The following is a 27427-nucleotide window of genomic DNA, read 5'->3' as shown; positions in this document are numbered from 1 at the left end:
TACATAATTTGGCATATGTGCAAGAGCATCTGTAATGTCCCGAATTCTCTAATGTGGTTTATGTCTGGATTAGGGGGATATGAGGGCCATAATTGATTTATTATGCAATTATGTGATTAAATGCACTATTATGTCGAATATATGATGATAATTGCATATCTGTATATTTATGTGCATGTATGTGATATATGGGTGAGACCACATTATTATGTGGATATATTTGGATTATTCGGCATGAGACGATCCTAGGAAGCAAATTAGCGGTTTGGTCATAACGGGGTCAAATACCGGGCTCGGGGCAAGCCTAAGGGTAATTTGGTAAATTAGAATTACCGGGATCGAATAATAGGGAAATTATTTGAGGATATTGGAATTAGCGGGAATTGAAGGACGTTAATTATGATTAACGGGATAGGTGGGGAATGACCATTATGCCCTTGGATGGTTTTGAAAGATTATATTAGTACTATGGGCATTTTAGTCATTTGGGTTATTAGATATACTTAAGTTAGAAGGTTGTGGATTGAATTAGCTAAGGTAGGAAAGAAAAACAGAGTATCTCTTTCTCGGTTATCTCTCTATCTCTTGGATGTTTTGAGTGAAAGCTTGGGTTTTTGAAGGATTTAAGCTAGGAAATTGTTTGGGTGAAGCTAGGAGGCCATTACAACTATTAAGGTAATGATTTTAACATTTGATTCATGGTTTTTTTGAGTTTTTCTGGTGTTGTTCTTGGGCTGTTCTTGAGTCTCAAAACTTAAGTGGTGATTTTGAGTTTTAATGGTGTTTTGATTGTGTTTGGACTTGGGTTTTGATGAGGTTATGGGGTTAAATTATAAGATTGGGTGGTGTTTGAGTTGGTTTTGAACTTGCTATTCAATGGAAAACGCAGGGGAGAAAACCATAATTTTCTGGTTTGTCAATTGGCGCCCCAACGCCACTTTTGGCGCCCCAACACTAGGCAGAGGAGAGCTCGGGTGCTCTCTAACTTGGGGCAGCGCCCCAACGCTACCCATGAGCGCCCCAATGCTAGGCTTGTTTCATCAAAGCCCATTTTTAAGGTTTGGGAGGACTTTGGGGTCTCAGGGGATGGTTCCACCACCTCGTTGGGTGGATTGGAAGTCCCGAGAGCACGGGAGTGGTCCCAAAAGCAGGGTTTTAGACCATGAATCTTTTATCATTTATTTTATTAATGAGATTCCATGTTTGGTTATGACTAGGTGACTGCTAAGGGACCAAAGGAATGATCGTTCTCAAAGGGTCGTTCTTTTATTATTTCACGCTCGAACCAGAGGTAAGAAAATTGCACCCAGTATGTGACATGCATGGTTATTGATGAGGCATGTTGAGTGCTCTATATGTGGACATTGATTGCATATTAAATGTTTAGCAGTCTTGCTTACTTTTGAGTGGTACTGACTTATTAGTCAGAATCGGCAATGGTGTCAGTATTGACTGTGAAGCTGTGACTTATTAGTCAAGTTCGGTAGTAGTACTAAGCACTGGTCGTATGGAATTTACCTATGAGTCAAGAACGTTATTAGCGTGTTTAACGCAGAGCCAAAATGATTAGATCTAATCAACATAAGCATTAATTGCTTGACCGAAGCATTAAATGCTTGACCGACCCGAAGTTCGATGAAAACTAAAAGCGCTCGTCTAGTCTAACGGCTAGTTACTTAGAGTCAGGGCCAAAAGGCTCGGGTGACTGTAACGTCACATGGCTTAGGGTGCAGAGCCCAAGTGCGTGACTCCATAGTCACTTATCTGGTTAGGGTGTGGAACCCAAGTTTGTGACTCCATACTCACTTATCTGGTTCAAGTTCGTGACTCCATAGTCATTTATGTGGTTCAAGTTCGTGACTCCATAGTCACTTATTCGGTAAATTCATGACTCCATAGTCACTTATCTAGTTCAAGTTTGTGACTGCTTAGTCACTTATCTGAATGGGCTGCAAGCCCCAGTATGATTACCAGAATCATTAGTGATATTCATTTAGGATTGACTTGATAGTCATCCATACAGGAGGGCAAGGCCCACAATCATTTACTTGAACTTACTTGCATGCATGAATAGGGCTATTATTACTAGGCATGCTTATTATAATTCAGTGACATGTTATTACCTGTTCATGAGCATATTGAGTTTTCTTGCTGAGCCTTAGCTCACGGGTGCTATGTGGTGCAGGTAAAGGCAAAAGAAAGCTGGACCATCCTTGAGTTGGAGAACTTAGGTGACGATGTGTACATATGTGGCTACTCGACCACCACGACCGAGGGTTTAAAGCGGAACTAGGGTTAAACCCTATTTTTCCGCTTAGGTCGGCTGGTTGTAAATATTTTATTGTAATTAGCCTTTAAAATATATTTTTGGGATCCCAATGTATGCAGTAAACATTTTAGTGAAACGTTGTATCTTTGACCAAAATTTTTAACCCTATCATTAATCACACTTAGTTACACGATTATGCCCAAATGACTCGATTAGCAAGTTTAACACTGTTTAAATGCACAACTTAACGGTCCCTGGGTAGTAGGGCATTACAACTTGCTATCAGAGCGAGCCAAGGTTAAGGGTTCCTGAAGATAAGTTGGGCATGTACACTCGTCACTAAAGACAAGCCTCACTCAGGGTATGGTAACTATTTATGTGGTTATGTGCTTAACTGCTTAAATAGAATGTAAACGCTTTACCTGCATATTGTATTAGGGAGCATGAGATTCTGATAGAGCCTGGCTCTTGACTATTGATATGATTATATGATTACCTGCTCAGTGAATATATAAATATGTTATATGCATGCTGGAGTTGGAGGCACGGTGTGTATGTTCGAAAAGTAGGGGTTATGAATTGATGAACGAATGTTATGGGCATGTTTTTAGCATTGTAGTGGTTTGTGAATATAGTGTGGTATGATTATTCTGATGGGGAAGGCTTTTGAATATGCTCATTATGTTTAATGGGTCAAGTTATTGACTGCGGATTCAATTAGCAGGTATGTATCCAAGGCAGATAATGAGTGTAATGCCCCAAAATCCCTAATCAAGTTTAATGATTGGATTATTAGGTCAGGAGGTCCATAACTGATTTATTATGCCATTAAATTATTATATGCATGTTTATGTGAATTATATTATAATATGATGTTAAATGCATGCATGCGGGTCCATATTTCATCATGGGGGCATTTTGGTAATTTGGCCCGTTGAGGGTGTAATTGTGTATTTGTATGCATGTTGGTGAACTATTGTTGAGGCCAGATAATAATGTGGATTTGTTCGAGCCATTTGGCATGAGACGATCTTTGAGTGCAAGTTAGCGGTTTGTCATAACGAGATTAAGTTCGGGCCTCGGGGTGAGTCTCAAGGTAGTTTGGTGATTAGAAAGTTGCCGAGAATTAAAGGGTAACGGGATATGAAATATTATTATTTGAGAATTTTGAGAATAAGGGGAATTGGAGGGTGTTAATTATGAATAACGAAATAGGCAGAAAATGACGGTTTTACCCTTGGGGGCCTTTAGAATACTTTAAATAGCCTAGAGGAAATTTAGTCTTTTCACCCTAAGATATATTTAAGTCATTGAAGGTTGTAGAAGCTTACCAAAAACAGAGTATCAAAACTTCCTCCCGTACATCATTTTCTTCTCCTTTTTCCTTTGGATTTTTGAGCTTCTTTTGAGGATTCAAGCTAGGGAAGTGGATCTTGAGGGCTTAGGATTGTGTTCCAACATTGAAGAGGATCCTAAACTGAGCTTGAGGTAAGTTTCTAGCCATTAAAACTCTAGCTTTGCTCTGTTTTTGTTTTGGATTTCAGCTTGGTTTTCTAGGTTGGATAATGGGAATTGATGGGAGTTTTTGGCTAGGGTTACTTGGTTTATGATGCTTAGGACATGTGTGGATGGTTTTGGGTTCATTTGGGACTTAAAATGAGGTTTGGAAGCTTTTGGTTCAGGTCGGAAATGGTGGTGTCGAAGGAGGAAAAACCAGGGCAGAAACTGCCTAGTCCTAGCAATGTAGCGCCCAAGGGAGGGCTTGGGCGCTGCAGCGCTGTCCCCTTGGGCACTACAGCGCTGTCCCAGAGAAGTTTCTCCTTGCTTGTAGCACTGGGGCGCTAGAATGGCAGCGCTATAGCATTACCCTGCTTTTCCAAATTCCTATTTTGGGCATTTTTAAGGGTTTTTGGCTCGAGGTTTCAATTCATAAGGCTCGAGATCGAATCTACTCACCGTTTGGGTACAATTCGGGGTCCCGGGAGTGAGGTTTAGGTCAAGACCCTTTTTATTGTTGATTTTCATTAATGGAGGTTATAATTGGTTATTGCTAGGTAACCGCTAAGGAATTAAAAGGTCGATCGTTCTCAAGAGTCGTTCTTTTACTATTTCTCGCTCGAACCAAAGGTAAAAAAACTGCACCCCATATGTGACATGCATGGTTATTGTTGAGACATGTTGAGTGTTTAAATGTGGATATTGATTTCATATCAAATGCTTAACAAATATTGCTCACTTGTGGATGGCATTGACTAATTAGTCAGAATTGGCAATGGTGTCAGTATTAACTGTGAAGTTGTGACTCACTAGTCAAGTTCGGCAGTAGTACTAAGCACTGGTCACATGGTATTGACTAATAAGTCAAGAATGGTCTTAGCGTGTTTAACGCAAGCCGACAATGATTAGATCTAATCGACATCTGCATTGAATGACTCATCGTGAGCATTAATGCCAGACCGACCTCAAGTTCGATGAAAACTAAAAGCGCTTATCTAGCCTATGGCTAGTCACTTAGAGCCAGGGCCAGAACGCCCAGGTGACTACTTCGTCACATGGCTATGGGTGCTGAGCCCATAGTGACTCACTCATCAGTCACTCATTTGTTTAAGCTAGTGACTACCCATCAGTCACTCATCTGATTTACGTTAGTGACTTGCTCGTCAGTCACTCATCTGATTAGGGCTATAAGCCCCATCATGGTTAAACAAAACCTCAAAGTGTTAATCACTCATCTGTTCATGGCTATAAGCTCTGTATGATTATCATGATCATCATTTGATATTATTTACATGCAGTAATGAGTTTTCTTGCTGAGCTTTGGCTCATGGGTGCTATGTGGTGTAGGTAAAGGGAATGAAAAGCTCACCTAACCTTGAGTGGAGAGCTTAGGTGGTGATGTGTACATATATGGCCGCTTGACCACCATGGCCAAGGAGTTTCTCAGAGGAACTAGGAGGTTAACCCTATTTTTGCCGCTTAGGTCGGCGGGTTGTAATTTTACACTGTAATGACCATTTTGTATTGTAAATAACTTGTAAACGTTTTTATGGGCCCATGAAAAGTTTTATGTTTTAAATAAAATATATCATTTCCTTTTGATTGGTTTTTCCACCTTAACCTATTAATAACACCTAGATGCACGTTTATAACCAAAGAACTCGATTTGCGAGTTAAGCACGGTTTAAAGCTTACAGTAACAGTCTTGGAGTAACCAGGGTGTTACAATGAGACCTAGTGGTGGTTATATCGAGGCTGGGAATTACAACCATGATTTTAGTTCTTCACCTGCCCCTCAGAATTTCCAGCAAGTGTTTACAGATATGCAATTGAGATTGCAGAGGCAAGAGGAAGAGATTAGGTGTTTGAAACAGCAGCAAAATTTGTCAGGGAACACCTCTTCCTTTGCTATGCCAGGAGTGGCACCAGTATTGGCTCAGCCTAGGGTTGAGAATATATGGGAATTTCTTTGTGGAGGATTCCAGGAATATTACCCTCCAGTCTTTGAGGGAGGCCTAGATCCATTCAGAGCTGAGCAATAGATGGGCATGATCTATTCCATCATCGACAGTATGGGGGTGGTAGGTCACGATAGGGTGATCTGTGCTACATATGTATTGCGGGATGATGCCCAGACATGGTGGGAAGTAGTATCCCAGACACGAGATACAACTTTGATGGACTGGAAAGAATTTAGGCAGTTGTTTAATGAAATATATTATTGTGATGCAGTCAAGACTACTAAGATGAATGAGTTTCTGAACCTCGTTCAAGGAAATGCAACAGTAACCGAGTATGTTAACATATTCAATGGGTTGGCCAAGTTTGCTTTTGATATGGTACCCACGGATGTAGCTCGGAAGGAAAGGTTTATCCAAGGATATAATCCCAGAGTAGCTCAAGGTGTTAGGGTCGCCTCAGAGCATGAAATCTCTACCTACGCTCAGGTGGTAGGGAAAGCTCTTGCTATTGAGAGCACAGGAAATCAGATTGAGAAGGAGAGTGCCAGAGAGCGCGGAGCTCAGACAGTGATACCTCCATTTATTGGATTGAGCAAGGACAAGGATTGGGGACCCCGCCTAGAATGCACTCGGTGTAAGAGGCGTCATCTAGGAGAATGCCGAGCAAAGGCATGTTTCTTATGTGGAATGGTTGGGCATTTCAAGAAGGATTGCCCAAGGCGAAGGAAGGATGAGAAAAGGGGGTGAATAGCTCGACTCTAGCAGTCTGAGTCGGAGACTAAGACTGAGACTGAGACTGGGGTTGGTTCCTCAGTAGTGGCAGGTCAGCTTTCAAGTTCTGATTTTTGTATTATGCTGACTGGTTTTGGTGTCATGTTGTTCTTTGTTTATTGCATCTAGAGAAGCATAAACTTGTTATGCAGATTGCATGGTTATGTTGTGATGAGAATGTGATACTCTATTGGTAATTTTAAGAGATGGGTTAGGTTATGGTGGAAATGACTCATCAGTTGTTTTGATAGAGTTGGTTATGACTGACTTCAGTATGATCCTGGATATAGATTGGTTAGCCAAGTATGGGACATGTAAAGACCTGGATTTTCAAGACTCGATAATGTGGAAATATAAATATTTTCATTCAACAAAATGTCTCAAAAACCCGTATAAAAAAAACTTTTTAAAAAGTCGTATGGCCATACTTAACATTTAATTTCAAACATATTTTATAAAGAGTAGAGTGAGCCTAGTTTAGGAAAATTACACAATATTTCCAAAAATAAAACGGCTTCCCAAAAGGTCGGTCCACATGTACATTTGCAAGGTAGACTCCAACGCTCACGGCTCTGCCTTGCCCTTGCTCTTACCTACAACATGAAACAACTAGGTAAGCGAAAACGCTTAGTAAGTTCAACCTTAAAACAAAGCATGCAGAGAATTCGAGTTCCGGATCCATTCGGGCCCTACACAATCATTTTCAAGAATGCAAAAGCGTCCTGGCAAACTTATGGTCATGCTTGATAACCAATGATAAATTATTTCATATAAACAGATAAAACCCTGCACGCAGAAAATTCCAGAACAAGCAGACATATTACATCGCAACTATTTCTTATCAACAAATAAATACATGCACTCAGAAAATCCAAGAGCAAGCAGATAGATTATTTCACAACTATATCTTATCAACAAATATATCCCTGCACTCAGAAAATCCCAGAGCAAGCAGATAGATTATTTCACAATATAATTCGAGACCAACGCTCGACAATTTCCAACAATTCGGGCGTAACACGCCCTCCAACATAAATGCTAATCTGTAAGAGAGAACCGAGTCTTAACGCTAAGATCTAGCCAATAAATATCCCCATAAAGGGTAACTATCGTGTTACCTACGGCATCGCTACTTATCCAAGAGTGTAATCGAATTTACACGGTTTTACAAAGACTTCTATGTTAATCAGTGGTGCTGGTGAGCAGTTGCCCCTAGGGTATTCAGCCTCACTTAAACTTGGCAACCCCTAGTATCTCTAGGCACTCTCACTGAATGACCAATATTCACGACTGCTATCCGGGAATAACTTATCAGAGCACTTGCTTGGGTTCTAACCGTTCACTGATTAAGTAAACATGAGGACCCCTAGGTCCTATTCATTTTGGCGCCCCTAGGTTTAACCAGCAATCCTCACCTCTTAGCCACTCATTGCGGTACTAAACCGGACACAATAAAATCAAGCAGTGTGACGGGGATCAGCCGTCTAGGATATGACGAATATCTATCGTTCATATTTTTCTAAATCAGCACTCACTAGACTAACGTCTCTAAGCAACTTTCTACGACAGTGTATATATGTGCATGGGTCCCTATACTAACATACAATGCAATAATCGTTTCATGTTGCAGCCACACAATATAAGTTGACTTGTTTGGAGTCCTTAGCACTCAGCAGGTTTTCACCCTCCAACGTTTAGTCCAGTTACGCTAGTCAATACTGTAGTTATCCATACAGTATACTCGGATTAATTATGACACTCATAATTCATTATTATTATTTTGGGTAATTTGGTCATTTTAATAAAAATCATTTGTAAGGATTAATGATCCTTCTTTGGTTTTTAAACCCATTAAGGAAATTCATACAAAAAAAATTGAGACTAAACCCTAAGTCTCGGGGAGACCTATCCTATGGTCTCGATACCTAGGCTCGGGTATCGAAATAGTACTTTTCCACAATCCGCTAAAAATCTTGTTCTTTAAATGCATCGCTATTGATATGTACTTTCAACAAGTTGGTTAAATATATGGAAGATTTTAGCCGGTATTATATCTAGAAAATACTAATTAATTCCTTAATTATTTTTTTAAAGAAAATAAACTCTTAATTTTCCTTTTACTTTTCTTAAGGTTTTAATCTCTAAAAATCGTTTTAAGAAAAATAGCCTAATATATCTTAATTAGGAAAACCATTAAAAATTTCTCATATTGACTAGTTAATTTTCCAAAATCAATTAATCAAGTTTACTTACTAGAAAATAATTCACTTAATCATTTTATCAAAATATAGGGTTTTAAACCCTATTTTAATTTATTAACTATTAATAAATTAATCTTTTATTTTAAAAAGAATAAAAAATTCCTTAATAAAAAATAATTCACACTATACTCAGTGGTAATTTTAGTCAAAATATGTTTTCAAGACTTACCAAGTTTTTATCTTGCAATAAACAAAATTTTACTTTTTTACCTTAAGTTCCAAAATCTCATTTTTACACTAAGTATGAAAAGCTTATTTTTCACACTTTTAACTACATATTTTATTAGTTCATAACTTTAAATTTACTTACCCAATTGTTACCAAAATTTCCCAATTTCATTTTTGGTATGTCATTTAGGTCTTTGTAAAATCTTAGGTCAAAATGAGCAGCATTTTTTTATTGGTGAAATTATTTTCCAATAATGAGGTAAAAATGACCTTATTTTCAAGTTCTTATTTTTTCCAAACTTTGACAATTAATAACTTTCAACCCGTCCAATATTTTCTTACCAAATTTTGCAGTGGAATACTAGGTTATGCCAATAATATGTCCACCAAATTTTAGAAAAAACTGGGTTCATTTGCCCTATACAATGGCTGTCCAAACTTGGTTTCGAAATTAAGAATACGAAAAAACTGTTTTTTACCTCAACTTTGAAATAGCATAACTCACTCATTTTTAAACATTTTTTAGTATTTCAAAAGCTCAATTTTATGTACTCAATCTCAATAACATCACAGTATAATTAAATTTTACAAAATCAATATACAGTTGATGCTTGACCCCTTGGAAGTCACAGCTCAAAACATGTATTTTGTTTTAAGGTTTCCTACAAAACTCTTTGGGGTTTTGATCCCTATTTCAAAAAAAAATCAACACACAAGCATCATTAAAATTATAAAACAAGTACCATAACCTTATTACATTACCAATGAGATACTTTAGGCATTAACTATACAAAATAATGCTTAAAACTAAAAATCATACATTAACAACCATAAAAGTAAACTTTTTACCTCTTTGGTGTTTTTGCTTAAGGTGTGGATCTTCCTACTAGCTTTTTGTAACGCCCTGCTACTTAGGGTTCGTCACCAAGTGTATTTAAAACCAATACTGGACTTGCTAAACAAGTCATTTGAGTTTAAACTATGTAATTAAACTAACCACAGGTTTAAGTACTAAAAATTATGATCATAGTAAACAATTTTATTAAAAATGTTTAACTTCCATGCATGAAATTCCATTGTAATTAAAAAATGGTTACAAACTCAAAAACGAATACAACAGCCAACCTAGGCGGCAAAATCAGGGTTCAATCCTAGTTCCAACTGACAACCTCGGCCGTGGCGGACGAGCAGGCCGCATATGTACACTCCACCCCTGAAGCCCTCCAACTCATGGCTGATCTAACCTTTCCTTTTCTTTACCTGCACCAACTAGCACCCGTGAGCTGAGGCTCAGCAAGAAAACATAATCATACTTATAAGCAGTACATTGTCATATCATAGATTTACAACTAACATGCCTAGTAATAGTAATCCTACTAATGCAATTAACTTATCTGAGTGGCTACAGAGCCACACTAGAGCTTATCTCCATCTTTCATACAATCGGCCCTAAAGCTGGCCAAGAGGGTGTGATGCTAACATTTCCGGCGACCTTAGAAGCATTCAAAAGTAAATCTCGCTTCTGGATTGGCTTAACCCTATCAGTCAACGTGTGGCACGTTACTGCCGCCCTCAACTCCTGGGTGGAGCCTTTAAACTCTCGTGTAATAAGCTGAGTGCATCAGCCTTTGACTAGTAAGTCAATTCCTTTAGAGTTCAACTGGTAAGCTGAGTCCTTTAACTTTCAACTGATAATTCAAGTGCTTTACCTTTGACTAATAAGTCAAGTCTTTGATTTTCGACTGGTAAGTCGCATTTATAACCTTCGACTGATGAGTCGGATCCGTAATCTTCGACTGATAAGTCGAATCCTTTCATCATTTGACTGATAAGTCAAGTCTTTCAATCTTCGACTGAAAATTCGAATCCTTTAACCTTCGACTAATAAGTCGAGTCTGTAGAGCATGTTATAACCTTGACTATTAAGCCAACCTTTTATCAGATAACACAAATAAATCTTCAGCTTATAAGCTGAACTTTCCCAATCAGATATACAGATTAACAACCACAAGGTTACACGAGTGTGTATCGCACTCCTTTTTATTTGTATGGCATCCGAGCCAGTCAAGTGCATGTCGCACTCCCAGGGTGGCCTAGCCATGGTGTCCCACACTCCATGTGCATAATGCCAATCTTAGCTCATAAGCCGAGTCCTACTGATCCTCGACTCATAAGTCGAGCCTTACAAGCCTTCGACTTACAAGTCCAAGCTTTAGGACCCTCGACTTATAAGTCGAGTCTCTCAAAATCCAACGTAACCTTGACTAATAAGTCAATCCCAACTAACATCCTAATAATCCCCTGGTTTATAAACCGAGCTCTCTAATTACAACTGACAATCACCTATTTCATTTATCATACATAGATTCAAATACAATGTATTATAATACACTCAACAACATACATAGGCATAATCATAATCATGCGCATTTTAGTGTACTTAACCAGACATTCAACAACATAATTATAATAATGCTCATTTAACAGAGCCAAAGCCTTAATCATGTCTATTTTTAATCATTGGGCTAAGCCCTAATCACACAATCACATACTAGGTGTAGTTTTCTTACCTTCGATCCGAATGCAAGTTACTAGCAACGCCTTTTGAGTACGATCCCTGATTCGAGCCCTTAGCGATGACCTAGTCACAACCATAATAAGGATTTCCATCAACAACGAGTGATTAAAGGCTCTCAGATCGAGTCCTAGCCTTCGGGACATCGAATTCCACCCAACACGGAAGTAGAATCGATCCCGAGCCCAAAAGGTTAAGTTCCCGACCTAAAAACACCCCTAGGGCCAAAAATCCCCTTAAGGGTTGCAGCCCTAAGGACCCATGCCACGGCTCGCCTCTAAATCAGAGGCTCGGCCTCCCTGGAAAACCAAACACACGCCGCGGCGCTCCCCTGAGGTGCCGCGGCCCGCCTCTGCCTCCGAGCCCACCTGGCTCCTTCTTGCTCCATAGGGCCGCGACACACCAAGAACAGAGCCGCGGCCCAGCCCTTTGAACCCAGAATTTCTGGGTTTTTTCCTTAGCTGAACCCAACAAGAAACCACCCAATTATATCCCAATCTTCCAGTTAAATCTCCATAATCAATATACTTCCTTCCAGCAACCAAACCTAACTAATTAACAACTCATCAACACATCCTAAATTCACTCTCCCAACTCACATACATACAAAACACCATAGTTCTCAATAGTTCAATAGAACTAACATGAGGAATTCAAATTAAAACCCTTACCTCAACTGTGTGACTCAAGCTTCAATCTTCTCCCAACAATTCCCTAGTTTCAAGCCTCCCTTCCAAGCCAATTTCCTTCAAATTGACTTAAGCCACCCAAAGCTCCAAGAGATAAAGTATAAAACGTAAGAGAGAGAAGTGAGCTACTGAGAATCCTCTTTTCTTTTGTTCCTGAATCATCTAGAATGTTCCCAATAAACCAAATCCAAACCTTGGGCAGAAATGACCAGATTGCCCCTTGCCCTTAGCCTATTCTTCATGTGCTCTCAAGGGCAATTTTGTCCTCTGACTCATACCCCGCTATTCACAGTTTACGTCCTATAATTCCCGTTACTTCCAATATTCTCACATGATTACCAAATAATTTCCCATTACCCACTAATTCCCGATAATGTACTAAATTACTAAAATACCCCCAAGCTCACCCCGTGTCGGGTTTAAAACCTCGTTGTGACTTTTCCGCTAACTTGCTCATCAGGATCACCTCACGTCGAGTAACCCAAATATATCCACATAATAATGTGGTCTCAATCACACAAACACATTTTTGCATTTATACCCTGAATAGGTCAAATTATTAAATACCATTCTTATAAGAAACAGGCCACATACACATATTTAATATTTCTAGCATGCAAGCATAATTATATTATCATATAATTCACATAATAACACAGTTATTGCCTCCCGGCCCCCTAATCCAAGCACTAAGCCTCATTAGGAAATTTGGGATGTTACAGTTTGGCTCCTTCAAAACCTTTTAAAAACCCTAACCAACTCCCCCCAACAACATAGATAATTAGCTAATGAAAAATCTATGGTTAAAACTTTACAAAAGTCTAATATATGGAAACTTTTACCTTAGGGAAAACCCTTCCTAGACCAAGGCTTAAATGCTTCCAAGCCTCCTTAGTGTTCTTGAGGTTGAAGGTGGAGAGAAAACATGAGAGAGTTTTCAAAAAGATGATAGTAAAAGAGAGAAAGTGAGTCGTTTGGGGGGGGGGGGGGGGGGGGGGGGGGGGGGGGTTAGAAGAGTTTATACAACTCTAATTATCACCTAAAACACTCAAGTGTTTTACTACCCACTTGCTCACTTAACATTATCCCTAATATTTAAATAAAATGGGATTAAACTTAAAACCATTTGGTCCACCCAAATAATTTCCCACATGGCCGGCCACCCCTTTAATTATATATGTGATCATATTTTCTTTTATATAAAGGTTAATAAATAATTCCTAAGAAGAAAAGTCCAAATTGACTTTCTATACATTTTACTCTATTTAAGTTTTAAAAACAAAACTTAACACATAATAATTAAATTAAATGTCTCTCACATTTAATTTAATTAATCACACAATAAAATTTTACCTAAGGTCCATTTATGGAATAAAATTCCCCATTTCGGTAAAATTAAGCATTTAACACAAAATGCCCTAAAATTTCCATTTTATCTTAGGTTTATTATTTTTTACCAAACTTTAATTTTTATGAATGTATTTTATGCCCAAAATATATTTGCCATTGCTTTTCATTTTATTTTCCGAGATTTTTACCCAATCAGGGTTTTTGTGTCGGTCCAGGACCGAAAGTCTTATCTTGACTTTTAAATCACAAAATTCATAATTTGGCTAGCAATAACTCATGGAATAATTTACAAACAAATATAATATTATTTAAAATAATATTCTTAACTCGGGGAAAAATCCCAACCCGAGTCGTTTAAAGGTACCCGAAAACGCGGGACATTACAATACCTACAATTTATAAAGGTTACGTCCTCGAAAATTAAAACAAATGAGGATACAGCTCCCTCATCTTGTCTTCTGTTTCCCAGGTTGCCTCTTCAATGTCATGGTTACACCATTGTACCTTTACCAATGGCATTGTCTTGTTCCTCAACACTTTTTTCCTTTCTGTCTAGAAAGCATGGCATGCTTTCTACGTCAATAAGAGATCGGAGGTGCTTTCTACGTCAATATTCTGCTCCGATCTCTTATTGACGTAGAAAGCATGGCATGCCCATGAAGAGGTGGTTGGTTCGATTAATCCTTGTTGTTGTAGTTCTTTGCATTCCTCAGTTGCCATTTTCTGATGCTCTGGGTTCATGCCTGGGTGACTTGCCTTGGTAGGGTTAACATCTTCATTGAGCTTAAATGGTAAACTGATGAAGAATTGATGATTTTTCCAAAGGGAGTGTTCACATTTTTGGAGGAATTCGCCATGATTTGTGGCACAGGAATTTTCTATGAGTTGTTGTCTGACTTTGGAGAATGGATCAGGAGGCATGAGAAAATAGTTTGGTATAGATTCCCATGGAGCAAAATGTTGTTTGTAGCCGAGGCTTCTAGGAAGGATTCGTAAACCATTTTTCTTGGTGTAGACATCAAAACCAATAATTAGATCCTTCCCTGGTAATTTTGAGCCAATTACTCTATGAATGATAGAGCATCCTGGGAAGAAATGTAATTTAATTGGTTTACTGATGAGCTCTGTACAGAAGATGCTTCCATTTGCAGCATGGAAGAATTGTTTTTCTTTTCTCCAATATTCTGGAGGGAGAACATCAGGGTTCAACATGGTGTATGATGCTCCTATATCGAAGAAGGCTGCTACTTTGACTGGCCGAGCATACTTTGTAGAGAGGATCTGCATGGAGATGATTGGTGATGGTTGTATTATATTGATAGTTGCCATGTGATAGAATTCATCTGAAGCCTTCTGCTGTTCGAATGCATAGAGGGATTCTGGATTTATCTCGTCATTAGTAGAGAAGATGGATTCTAGGTCATTCTCTTCGAGAGATATGTCCATTGTTTGTTGAATGTGGGAGATCAGTTTGACAATTTTCCCTTTGGGGCATTGCTTGGCATAATGTCCTTTGTCGCCACAGATGAAACATTTGTCAGACTTCTTCCTGAAAGAGCGCTTCCTCCTTAGAAACTTGAATGAGCGACGTCCTTTTTCTTTTGAGGATTTAAAGGTCTTAAAGGTTTTAAACCTTTTGTTGTGTTTTCTTTTTTCTGGAAGACAAGAACATGTTGATTCTTATGGACATTTGCTTCGTAGGTCCTTTTGGCTGCAAACCTTTCCGAGATTCTTGGATTGTTTCATGAATTCTTGGATAAATTTGTGCTGAGAGCACATCCTTTCCAATGCCTTTAGAACTAGCTGATACATTTCTCCAATCATAGCATCAGCTAGGGTTCTTCCTGTTCCCAAGAGAAGTCTGAAGGTTTCTTCTCCTAGTGGTTCTGGTATGGAAAAGAGGAAAGTCTGTTTTAGATTTGGATCATCAATTCCACCTATTTGGTAGAACCGTTGAGTCATCTTTTTGTAATGCTTCTCCAAATCTCTCTTATCCATTGAACAACATTTTAGTTTAAAGAATTATGCGCGTAGTCTTTCAGTGACTTGAGGGTCCTGTCCGCAGAATTCAATATACAAATAGGTCAGGGCATTGGTGACAGATGGAAGTTATAAAAACGTCATTTGCCTGTAATCGCCCAGACTTGTCCACCAGTCTTGTAGGGTGCCTGTAAAACGGGAAACAAAACTGAGGAGAATCGTTCTTGTATGTGCTTCTGGTCTTTGTGATTCTAGGCTGAGCCAAGCCTAAAACTCTTGGAATATTTCACGTCATTTTGATGGAGGGAGGTCATCTAAAGTAAAAGTTTGAAAATTTGAACCTTTACTCTTTCGTTTTTGGGGAACATGTAGTGTTGTTGATTCATTTCCACTTTCGTCTTCACTTGTGATAATTGGTTCGGTTTGTGAGTTTGATTCAGCAGGTTGAACCATCAGATGTGGAAATGATCCATCGTCATTGCTGGATAAGTTTTTACTTGATAAGCTCTCGGGATCACTAGGTATAGTATCATCAAAAGTTGAGCTCATTTCTTCAAACCAGTCATCTGAAGAATTGTCTGAACTAGCCGAAGAGCTTTGATCGTCTGAGTCTGTTTCATTTTCTGCGATGTGGAGAGTGCTTGTATGTCGAATCATTTGTGACAGAGGATTTGTGGCTGGATGAACTATAAGTTGCTTGAGTTCGTCTGTCGGTTGGCTTGATGATTCTTTCTTCTTTCCCTTTTTTGTCTTCTGTTGTTGGTTTTCATCAAGCATGCGTCTTAATCTTACATCAGAGTCTTCTTGCACAGATCCAGTAATAGGAAAAGGCTGGGAGGTTTTTGGTATTGTAGCAAACTGCCAAGGGACTGGCGTCGTAGTTATCCCGAACGGAGACAAGGTTCCCAAATGGCTAGTTGAAGGAGCCTTTGTCGGTTCTTGTTGGCAGAACCGGTTCTTAAGGGATTCATATTGAGTTTTAAGGCTCTTCATCTCGACTTCTTTTGCCAGGAATACTGGCATCGGGACTGAGTTTGCTTTGATGATGGCTAGAAGCTCTTCATGAATCTGTTGGATCTTTGCAGTGAGTTTATCGATGACAGTAGTCTGAGATTGTTTTACTGCCGTCTCTATTCTGGTATTTTGTAACTCAACTTGCTTTAAGACCTTGTTTTGGGCAATCATATTTTTTGATTGCCAGTTGAGAACTTCTTCAGCCGGAGATACTTTTTTAAGAGACCCGTCCGCGTTCCTGGTTGTGGGGTTTTGAACCTTTGGTTGGTGAGAGACCGTACATTGGTCGTCTTGTTTATCAAATTTCTTGAGAGGAGGAAAATCTGATTCATAATCAGTAGTAGTCATCATACATACTTGTGGAATTTGTTGTGACTGATTTTGAGCAGGAAAAGCTTCTCCATAATGTTGCATCCATTTTACTGCTTTTTTGTAGCATGGAAAAATGTTCTGTTGAGGAGCCGAAAGTGGAGGCTCTTGGGAGCCTGTTGGAGGAAGCTCAATGTCTTATCCAGTTGGTTCTGGAGGAGAGTCAGGTAAATCTTTGGGAGCAGAATATTTGACTATATATAGTCAAACTTTCCAGAGGGTTGGCCTAACAATCCTATTCCTTTTTCTCCTTGATCTAGCTGTTGCTTAATTCGTTTTCCTGAGCTAGGACGTAGCTTTGGCTTTGAAAGGTCTTCTTCTATTTTTAGGCAGCTTTTGCAATCGCAAACATCCCAATACATATGTCCATCTGAAGATTCGAAAGCATAAATAGGCATGTCTTGAGAATCAAAGGATTGGATTTCCACATCAGCTGGTGTGACAGAAGTCATCATATACTGGGTGGTAAAGCAACTGGGAGTCTTTGTTTGAGTTTTGTCAAAGATTATTTCGACAGAGCCATCTTCTTTCTTGTGATAAGATGGTTCAGTAAGAGTCTGGACAACTTTTTGAGGTTGATGGAGCATCTCATAGTTTGTTATCCATGAGCTGGGCAAAATCTTCATAAGATCATCTGTAGAGATTTGCCTTGGAATATGAGTGCATGTTGGAACTTGGGTAAAGTCTACCGAGACCAGTAATGTTTCTTCAGCTGTTGGCAAAGAAAGATCCAGAACGTGATCTTGGAGTCTGTATGTCATCTGGTAGTGAAGAGTAGCTCCAATGGAAGTAAGATCTTGGTCAATTCCAGAAAGTTGGACCTCTACTTTGAAAGCATCAGTCAAGCGGTTGTCTTTGAGAGACATATTAAAGTTAGGAAACAGTGTAGTTATTACTGTTCCTGCGTTTAATGTGGTTTCGATGGTTGCAATGCTTGCATGTTGGTATTTCCTCATTTGGGTGTTGAGCAAACCCATTCGGCAACCAAATGGAAGGCCCTTTCGGCCATGAAGGGAAATAGCTAAGCGAATGGCACCAAAATGAATATGGGTGAATTCTTGCGCAATCCACTCGGGAATAAATTCAGGAGGGATTTGTAAAGTAACGAATTAGACCTCAGGAGTAGGTCTCAATTGGCACTCGCTGAATTTTGAAGCTTGGATATATTCTTTTGGGGCTTTGTAGGATGGTTTGATGAGCGCTTTAATGGACCGGGTAAAAGGAGTAATGGATTTCGGGAAGATTTGGTATGGGTGAATCAAAGGAAGGTTGTTATTGGTAATCTTGTTTTCTTCAAGAACATATGATAGTTCATAAAGAAAGTCAAGTTTGTTGGCTGTGGACTTACACGAAAAGATGAAAAATGAGTAAGTGACAAGGGTGATATTATAGGAGCACTAGAGTTTGCAGAACTTGTAGTTGAGGTTTCGTTTGCCATGATCTGAAATAGAGATTCATCGGTAAGATATGATGAAATACGGCTCTAAACTCAGAAAACCATCAAGATTTCAAACAAAAATAAAGAAAAAAACTATATATATATATATATATATATATTAGCACGCTTAATGATTTTATACATTATAGATAAATTATATATAAATATAATATATTACTTATACTATTTTCTTTGAATTATTTTTCTTTTACATCTAAATATAATAAATATTTATTATAGACACAATCTATTTGATGTTCAACTAATTATATACTGTAAAACCTCCATAAAACCTCCATAAGGTGTTACTCTATATTAGAATAACTCTCATTTAGCCATAAAAAGTTTTAATCCCAATTTAAGATCAATTATAAATAGGAATAAACTTCACGTTGTAAGAAGTTATAATATTTCTTGGTCACGCCTTTAGAAAATATACATCCAGACAATATTAATTGTATTAATATTAAATATATATGTATATATGCTATCTTATAATACTAAAAATTCATGATAAAATTAGTTATCAATTTATACTTGTAAAATAACTTTGTATATTTTCAACATTATATAGATATATATTGTAGTTATACATTTATATTATTTTCGTTTATCAATGTTTATATATTGAATTTGACATATTTTATCAATTATTATTTAATTTAGATTTAAATGGGTATATTTCTAATATTTTTTAGATATAATTCTATTAAATTATAACATTCTCATAGTAATAAAATATGTGGGTTACAACATTATTACTATAGAAAAGTTTTACTTAATATCTCTATATATAAAAAGTGTGTAGACATCACAAATTCTTGGTTTTAACATAATCTTTTGTTAACTTTAAGAGGATATTTCAGATATTTAACGGTTCTTATATTTATTTTCAATAGATAGACAGGCAAGTGCATAGTTGCCTCCATGGCACTCTTTCCATGAGAAGCCCCACCACTAGTCATTATTCTATTACTCTTTTTCCCCTTCATAGTTTCATGTTATACAATGCATAATACTAGATAGAAGGCTTCACTTTCATATAATAGTTTCAAATGGATCCATGTGTGTAATACATTTTTTACACATTTATTAATGTGTTATCCGAATACAACACCATTGCAGTAATTGCCAACTCTATTTTCATATATCTCTTCTATATAAAAAGTGTGTAAATAACGTTGTAAATAACAAAAATTCTTAATTTTAATGATTTGTTTTATTAATTTTAATAAAATATTTTAAATATTTAACGGAATATACTATTAAAATTAATTAAAAATAAATATTTATTAATTATATTAATATAAATTCAAATATTATAAAAAATCATTATTATAATAATATTTAATACAAAACTATATATATAATAATTATACGGAATATTTGTTTGATAATTCACACTTGCTACAGTTAAATACCTAATCTTTTATTTTTACAGCAAAAATATCAAATGTTCAATATATGTTAAAAATAAATACCTAATTTTTTTTCTTTACGACAAAAATACTTATAATTATTAAAACATTTCTTTTGTAAGTATCTCATCTGTTAGACATGTTAAACATGTTGACTAAACAGGCATTTGTCTCTCTGTAATCAGTCAATTTCATAATATCTTTTTTTAAAAATATATTTTAAATTTGAAAAATGAATTAAAAAGACATTTTAAATTAATTCAAATTTTTAAAAAATATATATATATTTTGAGGACAAAAATACCCAAATTAAGGAGTGATACATATTTGGTGAGTCAACAGTCAACAACTTCAACAGAAGAGGTACTGATAAAAGCAATGTTTTAGCAACTTTGGGTATTTTTACGATAAAGAAGAAAGATTAGGTATTTATCTTCAACATATATTAAACATTGAGTATTTTTACCGTAAAAATAAAATATTAAGTATTTATTTGTGACAAGTGTAAATCATTCGATATTTATGTCGCAAATACATCTAATTATATTAATATATTTAAATTCAAATTCAAATGTTATAAAATATCATTAGTATAATAATATATAATACAAGACTAGATATTTAATAATTATATTAATATAAATTTAAATATTATAAAATATCATTATAACAATGATATATAATACATAATCTTAGTTTTTCTTAAAAAAAATTATCATTTATATTTAAAAAGAAAACATGTTTTTTTTTATTTGATCTAAAATTTATAAATATATATTCATATTGAATAACAATAAAAATTACAAATATTTTAAATATAGATGTCGTGTCACATAAGAAATGAAAATAACATTTATCTTCTATCAAGAATAAACAAGCTTATTCTCCAATCATTAAAGTGTAATTTAAATAATATCATGAATATTTTGTACGTTAAATGAAGTAATCTGTGATCTAATAGATTATCATATTATATATACTTTTAAAAAAAAACCATAAACAATGTTTTGGTTTAATTTTTCTTTTAATATGTTTGTGTAATTATTTTATATATAATATTATTTATTTATTTAAAATTTATATGACAATCATATAAATTTAATAAAAATAATTAATAAATATTATAAATAACAATGTTGGTGCTTGTATCTTTTATATGTACTAGATACAAGTAACATGCAATATGCACGTTTGCTTAGTTTTATTTATAGAATTTAGTAATTATTTTTATTAAATTTATATTAATGTCATATAAATTTCAAATAAATATCTTATTTTAATTAAATAATTTATTTATTTTTGTTTAAGTTTATGGTTGTTCTAACTTTTGAATGGACAACAAGAGATTATATATTATATGTTTAATGTAATATTAAATATTATTTTTATCTAGAAATAAAGCATGTCAATTTGTTGGTAATTGACAATAGATTATATTATATGTTTAATATGATATTATTCTAATAAGTGAATTTAAGTTTAATTAAATTTTATTTAAGTTATAAAACGTATGATTTTATTATTTTTAAATAATTATCATTGTGAAATATCTAAAAAATATTATATTTTAATTATTTATTATTTTTAAATAATTGTCATTGTAAAATATCTCAAAAATATTATATTTTGATTTGTTTAATTATTTATTATTTTATTTAAGTTTAAGTGTTTACAAACTACTTTTGAATATAATAATATTCCGTTAAACTTAACATTAAAAAAATAAAAAACGGTTAAAACCAATAATTTTCGATATCTACACTTATTTTATAGAAGAGAAGAAGAGATATATCTCTTCTATATAATAAGTGTGTAGATAACATAAATTCTTGATTTTAACAGTTTTTTATTTTTTTAAGGTTAACTTTAACGGAATATTCTTATATTTAACATGATATTCTTATATTTAAGAGTAGTTTCTAAACACTTAAACTTAAATAAAATAAAATAAATAATTAAAAAAATTAAAATATGATATTTTTTAGATATTTTACAATGATAATTATTTAAAAATAATTAATAATTAAATAAATTAAAAATAAGATATTTTAAAAATATTTTACAATAATAATTATTTTTAAACAATAAATAATTAAACAAATTAAAATATGATATTTTTTAGATGTTTTACAATGATAATTATTTAAAAATAATAAAATCATATGTTTTATAACTTAAATAAATATTTAATTAAACTTAAACTCACTTATTACAATAATATTATATTAAACATATAATATAATCTGCTGTGAATTAGCAACAAATTATTTTTTCTTTTTAAATAGAAAGAATTTAAAATTCACTTATAATATTTTATATTACATTAAACATATAATATATAATTTCTTATTGTTACTCCCACATTCGTAAACTAGAACAAACATAAACTTAAATAAAAATAAATAAATTATTTAATTAAAATAGGATATTTATTTCAAAAGTTATATGACATTAATATAAATTTAATAAAAATAATTAATAAATTCTATAAATAAAACTAAGCAAATCTGCAATAAGCGGGTTGCTTGTATCTAATATATATATATATGAATTTAAATAAACCTATGTAATGGCAAGAAAACTGAACTTAAAATAGCATACTTAGTTAAAACCTAATTTTCCCATATAGCACAAACAATCACTCATTCTACTGGCTGCATAATTTTGATAAACACAAAGTCACTATTCTATTAGATTCTTTAGTTGTGTTATGTGGTGAGAATATGAAAGAGGAGGAATTTAAAAAAATACTTTGTTTTTTTTTAATAAATAAATAATAATTTGGGTGCAATTCTACAAGACCAAGTAATGACTATTGATACCAATGAAGTTCACCTGTCAGTTACTATAGAAGAGAAATAAAGAGCTAGTATCAATCACTAACATAAAAACATGAAATACTTTATAAGGATCTACATTCTAACACAAGCCAAATAATATGGGGATAATTGTCAATAACACTTGCTTGTTACCAAAATATGAAAAAATTACATCCTGGTTTCCAACAAAATGCCAATGCATGAAAACAGACACAGTAACCACAACAAAATTCTACTAACCTTATGTCTGCTTTCCTTCTTCTTCATCCACAGCATATTCATCGTCGTTGTCATCGTCTTCATCAACATCTTGATTATCATATAAACTGCTTCGAGGAAACTTACTGAGTTCATTTTTGCTGTCCTCTTCACTAAGAAATTCCAGCCCATATTTTGCATCTCGGTGTTTGACCACAAGCCAGCGCAGCAACCGATCTTCCTTGTTAAGGTAATGCAGCTCTTTGTTGATGTTGGGTGTAGCCATCATAGTCATTTGCATCAGTTGACCCTATATCACGTGCAAAAGATATCTCTTCAAGTCCAAGATAAAAAGAAAAGAAAAACCAATCAAAGCAAGATTGACTCTCTTATCTTTTAATTTTTCTTAAACAAGAATTTTTTTTATTATAAAATTCAATCAAACATAAAACCTACTTCAGATAAATATCTTCAGATATGTTACATGTAAGTCAAATAGTGCTGGTATATTATTTGGATATTCAGTGAGGCTTAAATTTTAATACTTCTAGGCATTTGGCACCTTAAATTTAGAGCATCCTTCCACCACAGAATGCCAAGAATCCATCAAATACGAAGCCCTTAAACTTAAATCCCAGCTACATCGACACATAACACAGGAAAGATTAAAGCCACTAACAGAAGAAAGCAACAAAGTTTCTGGGACACAAGACTGGTTTGGAATATTCTCAGTTTTTAGGAGTTTCTTGGATAGTTCCTATTAGAAATTTACAAGAATGAAAACAAACCAGCCCGGAAACTTCTCGAGACATTGATAATCCAATGCTTTCTTAGCATTTCTCTTAATTTATCATTAGTAGTACTGTAGTATAGTCCTTATAATGGAATAGGTAGAGAACACGCACACTAACACTCACTCACAACATACTAAATATTTGAACTTTACATCTGCAGAATTCAACTTAAAATCATGTTTAGGCGGGCATTACTTTCATTCTTATTTTTATTTTTTAAACAAAACCTCAAACTTGAATTAACAATGGAGAACTAATACAAGAAAAAGGTGAGTGAAAGACACCCACTTAACAGAAATCAACAAGAAATTACTTCCAATTGACTACGATAAAAGCAGACAGCCCTCGCACATCTAATCAGATAAAAAGAGGTGTCATCAGGGCAACCCATATTAAATAGTAATGTATCCGAAAATCCCAAGAATAAAGTTTCCACTATCTCCCACCAAATAACTAGCAAGGGCATTAACCTCAAATAACGGTGATGCATCAAAGAATTGACATTAATATCCTCTTTCTATGAGCAAAATCAATAAATGCAAATTTAAAAAACAAAAGAAAGGGCCAAAAATGAAGTTTCAAAATGGGTTATAGGATAAATCATGAAACCACAAAAGCATCACAGCTAAATTAAAATAGTACGTAATGAAAGAAAGAAAGAAAAGAAATCATAATAATGATGAAGAAAACCTACCTGGTAGTACCTTCCATCTAGTTTCTTAATACCATAACCCAACTGAACAGTTCCAAATGATTTAACCTCAGTGAGAACCCCATTTTTTCTGTAAACATGTTTTCCTACCCTAGCAACCAACTCCATGAGAGCCTCCTTCTTCACATGGGGTTTCAACAAAAGCATACAATCATACAAAGGCATTTTTCCTTTTCCTTTTTGCACAGCTGAACTGGGTTTACAGAGCTGCTTTCACAATAATCAAATAAATCAATAACCAAACCAAAAACCCGTGAATTCCAAACTCTGATTTTCCTGGATTTTTGTTATGCACATGATACATGACTAATAATAATAATAATAATAAAAGGAGTTGATGAATCAAATTACCTGGGATTTAATGCCCGGCGTCTTAGGGTTTCACTCAGCTGAGCGAAGGGTAAAGAGAGACTGAAGAAAAAAAGAGATGGCGGAGGCAGGGAGGGAAGTGGGAGAAGGGTTTTCAGTGAAACTGTGTGAGACACGTGCAACGCACGTGAGGTATTTAACTGTATTGATTTTTTCTTTTTTCTTAAAAAAAAAAAAGAAAGAAGAAATTTTTGAGGGATGGTCTCACCTTCTTAGGTTGAATTGAATTCCTTGGATAGTCATTTAAGAAATCATTGTGACGTGTTATTTTACATTCTATATGTGGTTTCAATAAATTCCTCAAATGGCATTAAGCTAGGGGCGTAAGGACATTACCAATTACTTGTTTTCCCAAAAGAAAAAAAATGTTCTAACAAAAATTTTTTAACGTGGCAACTTCATTTACACATTATACATAAAAATGTACTCTTTTTTCTTTGGTAGGATTTTTCCGAATAAGCTTTAGTGAAGCATATTCTGATAAATGGACATCCAAATAGGCATGCTATAAAAATTTGTATGAGGATGTCCATATAATTCTGAAGGCTTATTATTCCACAAGTCATAGCCTCTAATCTATGTGATGTATAACTATTCTTCAATCCTAAAGGTTGTAACATAGATAGATTTATTCTTCTTAATTATATTGTCATTTATTCTCATGTAACATATGGATACGTTGAGCCTATTATAAAGGTGTCGAGAAGCATTGTAATGAGGGAAAATGAAATAAAAGATATACTCTTATATTATTCTCTTCTCTTTTTGCTATAATTCTAGTTGTATTCTCTTTGTTTTACAACATGTTTATAAATTATTATCTCTATTTTAAAGTCAGTCGAGTTTATTTGTGGATTTTGGAATTTAATCGGTTAGATTTCTACTTTAATATAGCCATATATAAGAACAACTCTTATGATAGCTACCCATTAATTGCCTAAAATGTCTAAATCATCTCAAAATATTATTTTTTATTTTTTTTCTCATCAACATTAATTTTGGCAACTTTTTTCATAAAAATGCTTCAATGCTAAGCCACCCAAAAATTGTCAACTATGTCACACATATTATTATTTAATACATTATTTTGTAATTATAAATATTGTCACACTCAATTTTTTAAATTCATATATTAATATAAATAAATATTATACGAAATTTAAAGGAGCTTATAAAATTACATAATCATAATTAAAAAATGCTAATTAAAATCATTTTCAAATTTTGACCATATGTGCTCTACCAAGTTCGCCCGAAGATTGCGATGAATGTTTCTATCACAAATTGCAGCATTCCTTTGAAGCATTGTCGGGAAGTCAAAAATAGGTCCATGCAATACTTCAACTGCTGGGGTGTCGGCGGGACCGTCATCATAATTAAAATCAAACAAATTTTCATATGCATCTCTTTCATCCTCGACAATAATATTGTGCAATATGATGCATGCATAGATAATATCTTTGACAACATCTCTTTGCCAAAAACGTGTTGGTCCTCGTACAATAGCAAAACGAGATTGAAGTACTCTGAATGCTCGCTCAACATCTTTGCGTACTGCATCTTGGCATCGAGCAAATAAATTTCTTTTCTCTCCTTGAGGCAGTGGGATTTTGGAGATTGGTAGAGAGAGTATTTTGAAAATTTTGATTGAATTGAGAATATTAAAAATTTGGATTTTGGGGTTGGTATGTGGAGAATATGATGAATTTTGAAAAATTTGAGAATATTGAAAATTTGGATTTTGGGAGTTGGTATGTGGAGAATTTTGGAAATCCATTGGTAAGAAAATAAATTTTGTGATAGACAATTTTGAAAAAGAAAGAATGAATGGTGTGAAAATTAAATAAGGTTGATAAGTATTTATAGAAGAAAATTATAAAAGAAAATAATTTGTTTGAAAAAAATACAACTGTAATAAAAGCAACAGTAAAAAAATATGTATATATCTCTTCTATATAAAAAATATGTAGATAATCAAAAAGTTTGGGTCTCGGTTTGTTCTCTTCCAGGGCGAAGAAGAAGAAGCTGATACGTAAACCTGAGATTTGGGTAGAAGAGCAAGATACTCTACTGATTCAGGAGGAGAAGGCTCTATGTTGTTTCGTTACCAAGGGTTTGGTGATCGAAGGCCCTGCGTCTGTTGCATTGAATGAGGTTCGAGATGAGGGTTTGAATCTCAATAACGAAGAGGACCGATTGATAGGGGATAATGGATCTCAGGAAATCGATATTACGGGAGCTGGGGGAACTGCTTCGATCTCCAATACGGCTTCCTGGGCGGATAAGGTGGAGGAAGGGGATTTTCAGGCTTCAGCTCACCGTCAATGGCAGCAGTTTACGGCAAGTAAGATCTCCTTTTCGGACCAGAAACTCGAATTCACAGAACCATTATGCAGAGATGGACGGAAATATGCAAGGGTAGATACTGAAGAGGTCAAAATTCAATCAGCGAATTGGAGTTCAGCAGTAATCTGTATGGTTCTTGGTGCTAATCCTTCAAAAACAGTAATCTGTTTTTGAAGGGTTCAATAAAAGGGTTTGGGGTCTTCTAGGGATTGCTCAGATAGCTAGAATGACAATGGGACTGACCATGATCAAATTTAATGATGATGCTACGAGGGATCATGTTCTAGAAAATGGTATACTCCAATTTGATAGGAAACCTGTTATCATTCGCCCATGGACTGCGGATCTTAGTGTTGTTCGCCTTGTTCGTTCAGTTCCTCTATGGATTCGTTTACATGATTTAGGGCTTCAGTATTGGGGAAGTAAATG

General features: G+C 34.9%; 1 protein-coding gene across 3 annotated transcripts; it reads right to left on the bottom strand.

Annotated features, from left to right (window-relative positions):
* Positions 1-6844: 6844 nt before the first annotated feature.
* On the bottom strand, positions 6845-24792 carry LOC133782876 (uncharacterized). Of its 3 annotated transcripts, none has more exons than XM_062222304.1 (4): positions 24635-24792; positions 24266-24490; positions 22820-23087; positions 6845-7091 (listed from the first exon to the last, which is right to left on the bottom strand). In XM_062222304.1, exons 2-3 carry the CDS (start codon positions 24446-24448, stop codon positions 22821-22823), a joined length of 450 nt encoding a protein of 149 aa, XP_062078288.1. In that variant the 5' UTR covers positions 24449-24490; positions 24635-24792; the 3' UTR covers positions 6845-7091; position 22820. The 3 variants fall into 3 exon arrangements, with proteins under 3 accessions (XP_062078288.1, XP_062078287.1, XP_062078286.1); XM_062222303.1 differs by lacking the exon at positions 6845-7091 and adding an exon at positions 9946-10187; XM_062222302.1 differs by lacking the exon at positions 6845-7091 and having other exon boundaries at positions 22641-23087.
* Positions 24793-27427: the final 2635 nt, after the last annotated feature.

This window comes from Humulus lupulus, chromosome 6 (genome assembly GCF_963169125.1).
Source record: "Humulus lupulus chromosome 6, drHumLupu1.1, whole genome shotgun sequence".
In the NCBI taxonomy this organism is placed as follows: Eukaryota; Viridiplantae; Streptophyta; class Magnoliopsida; order Rosales; family Cannabaceae; genus Humulus; species Humulus lupulus.
Note: the sequence above shows the minus strand (reverse complement) of the source record. Positions and strands in the feature narration are given on the sequence as shown.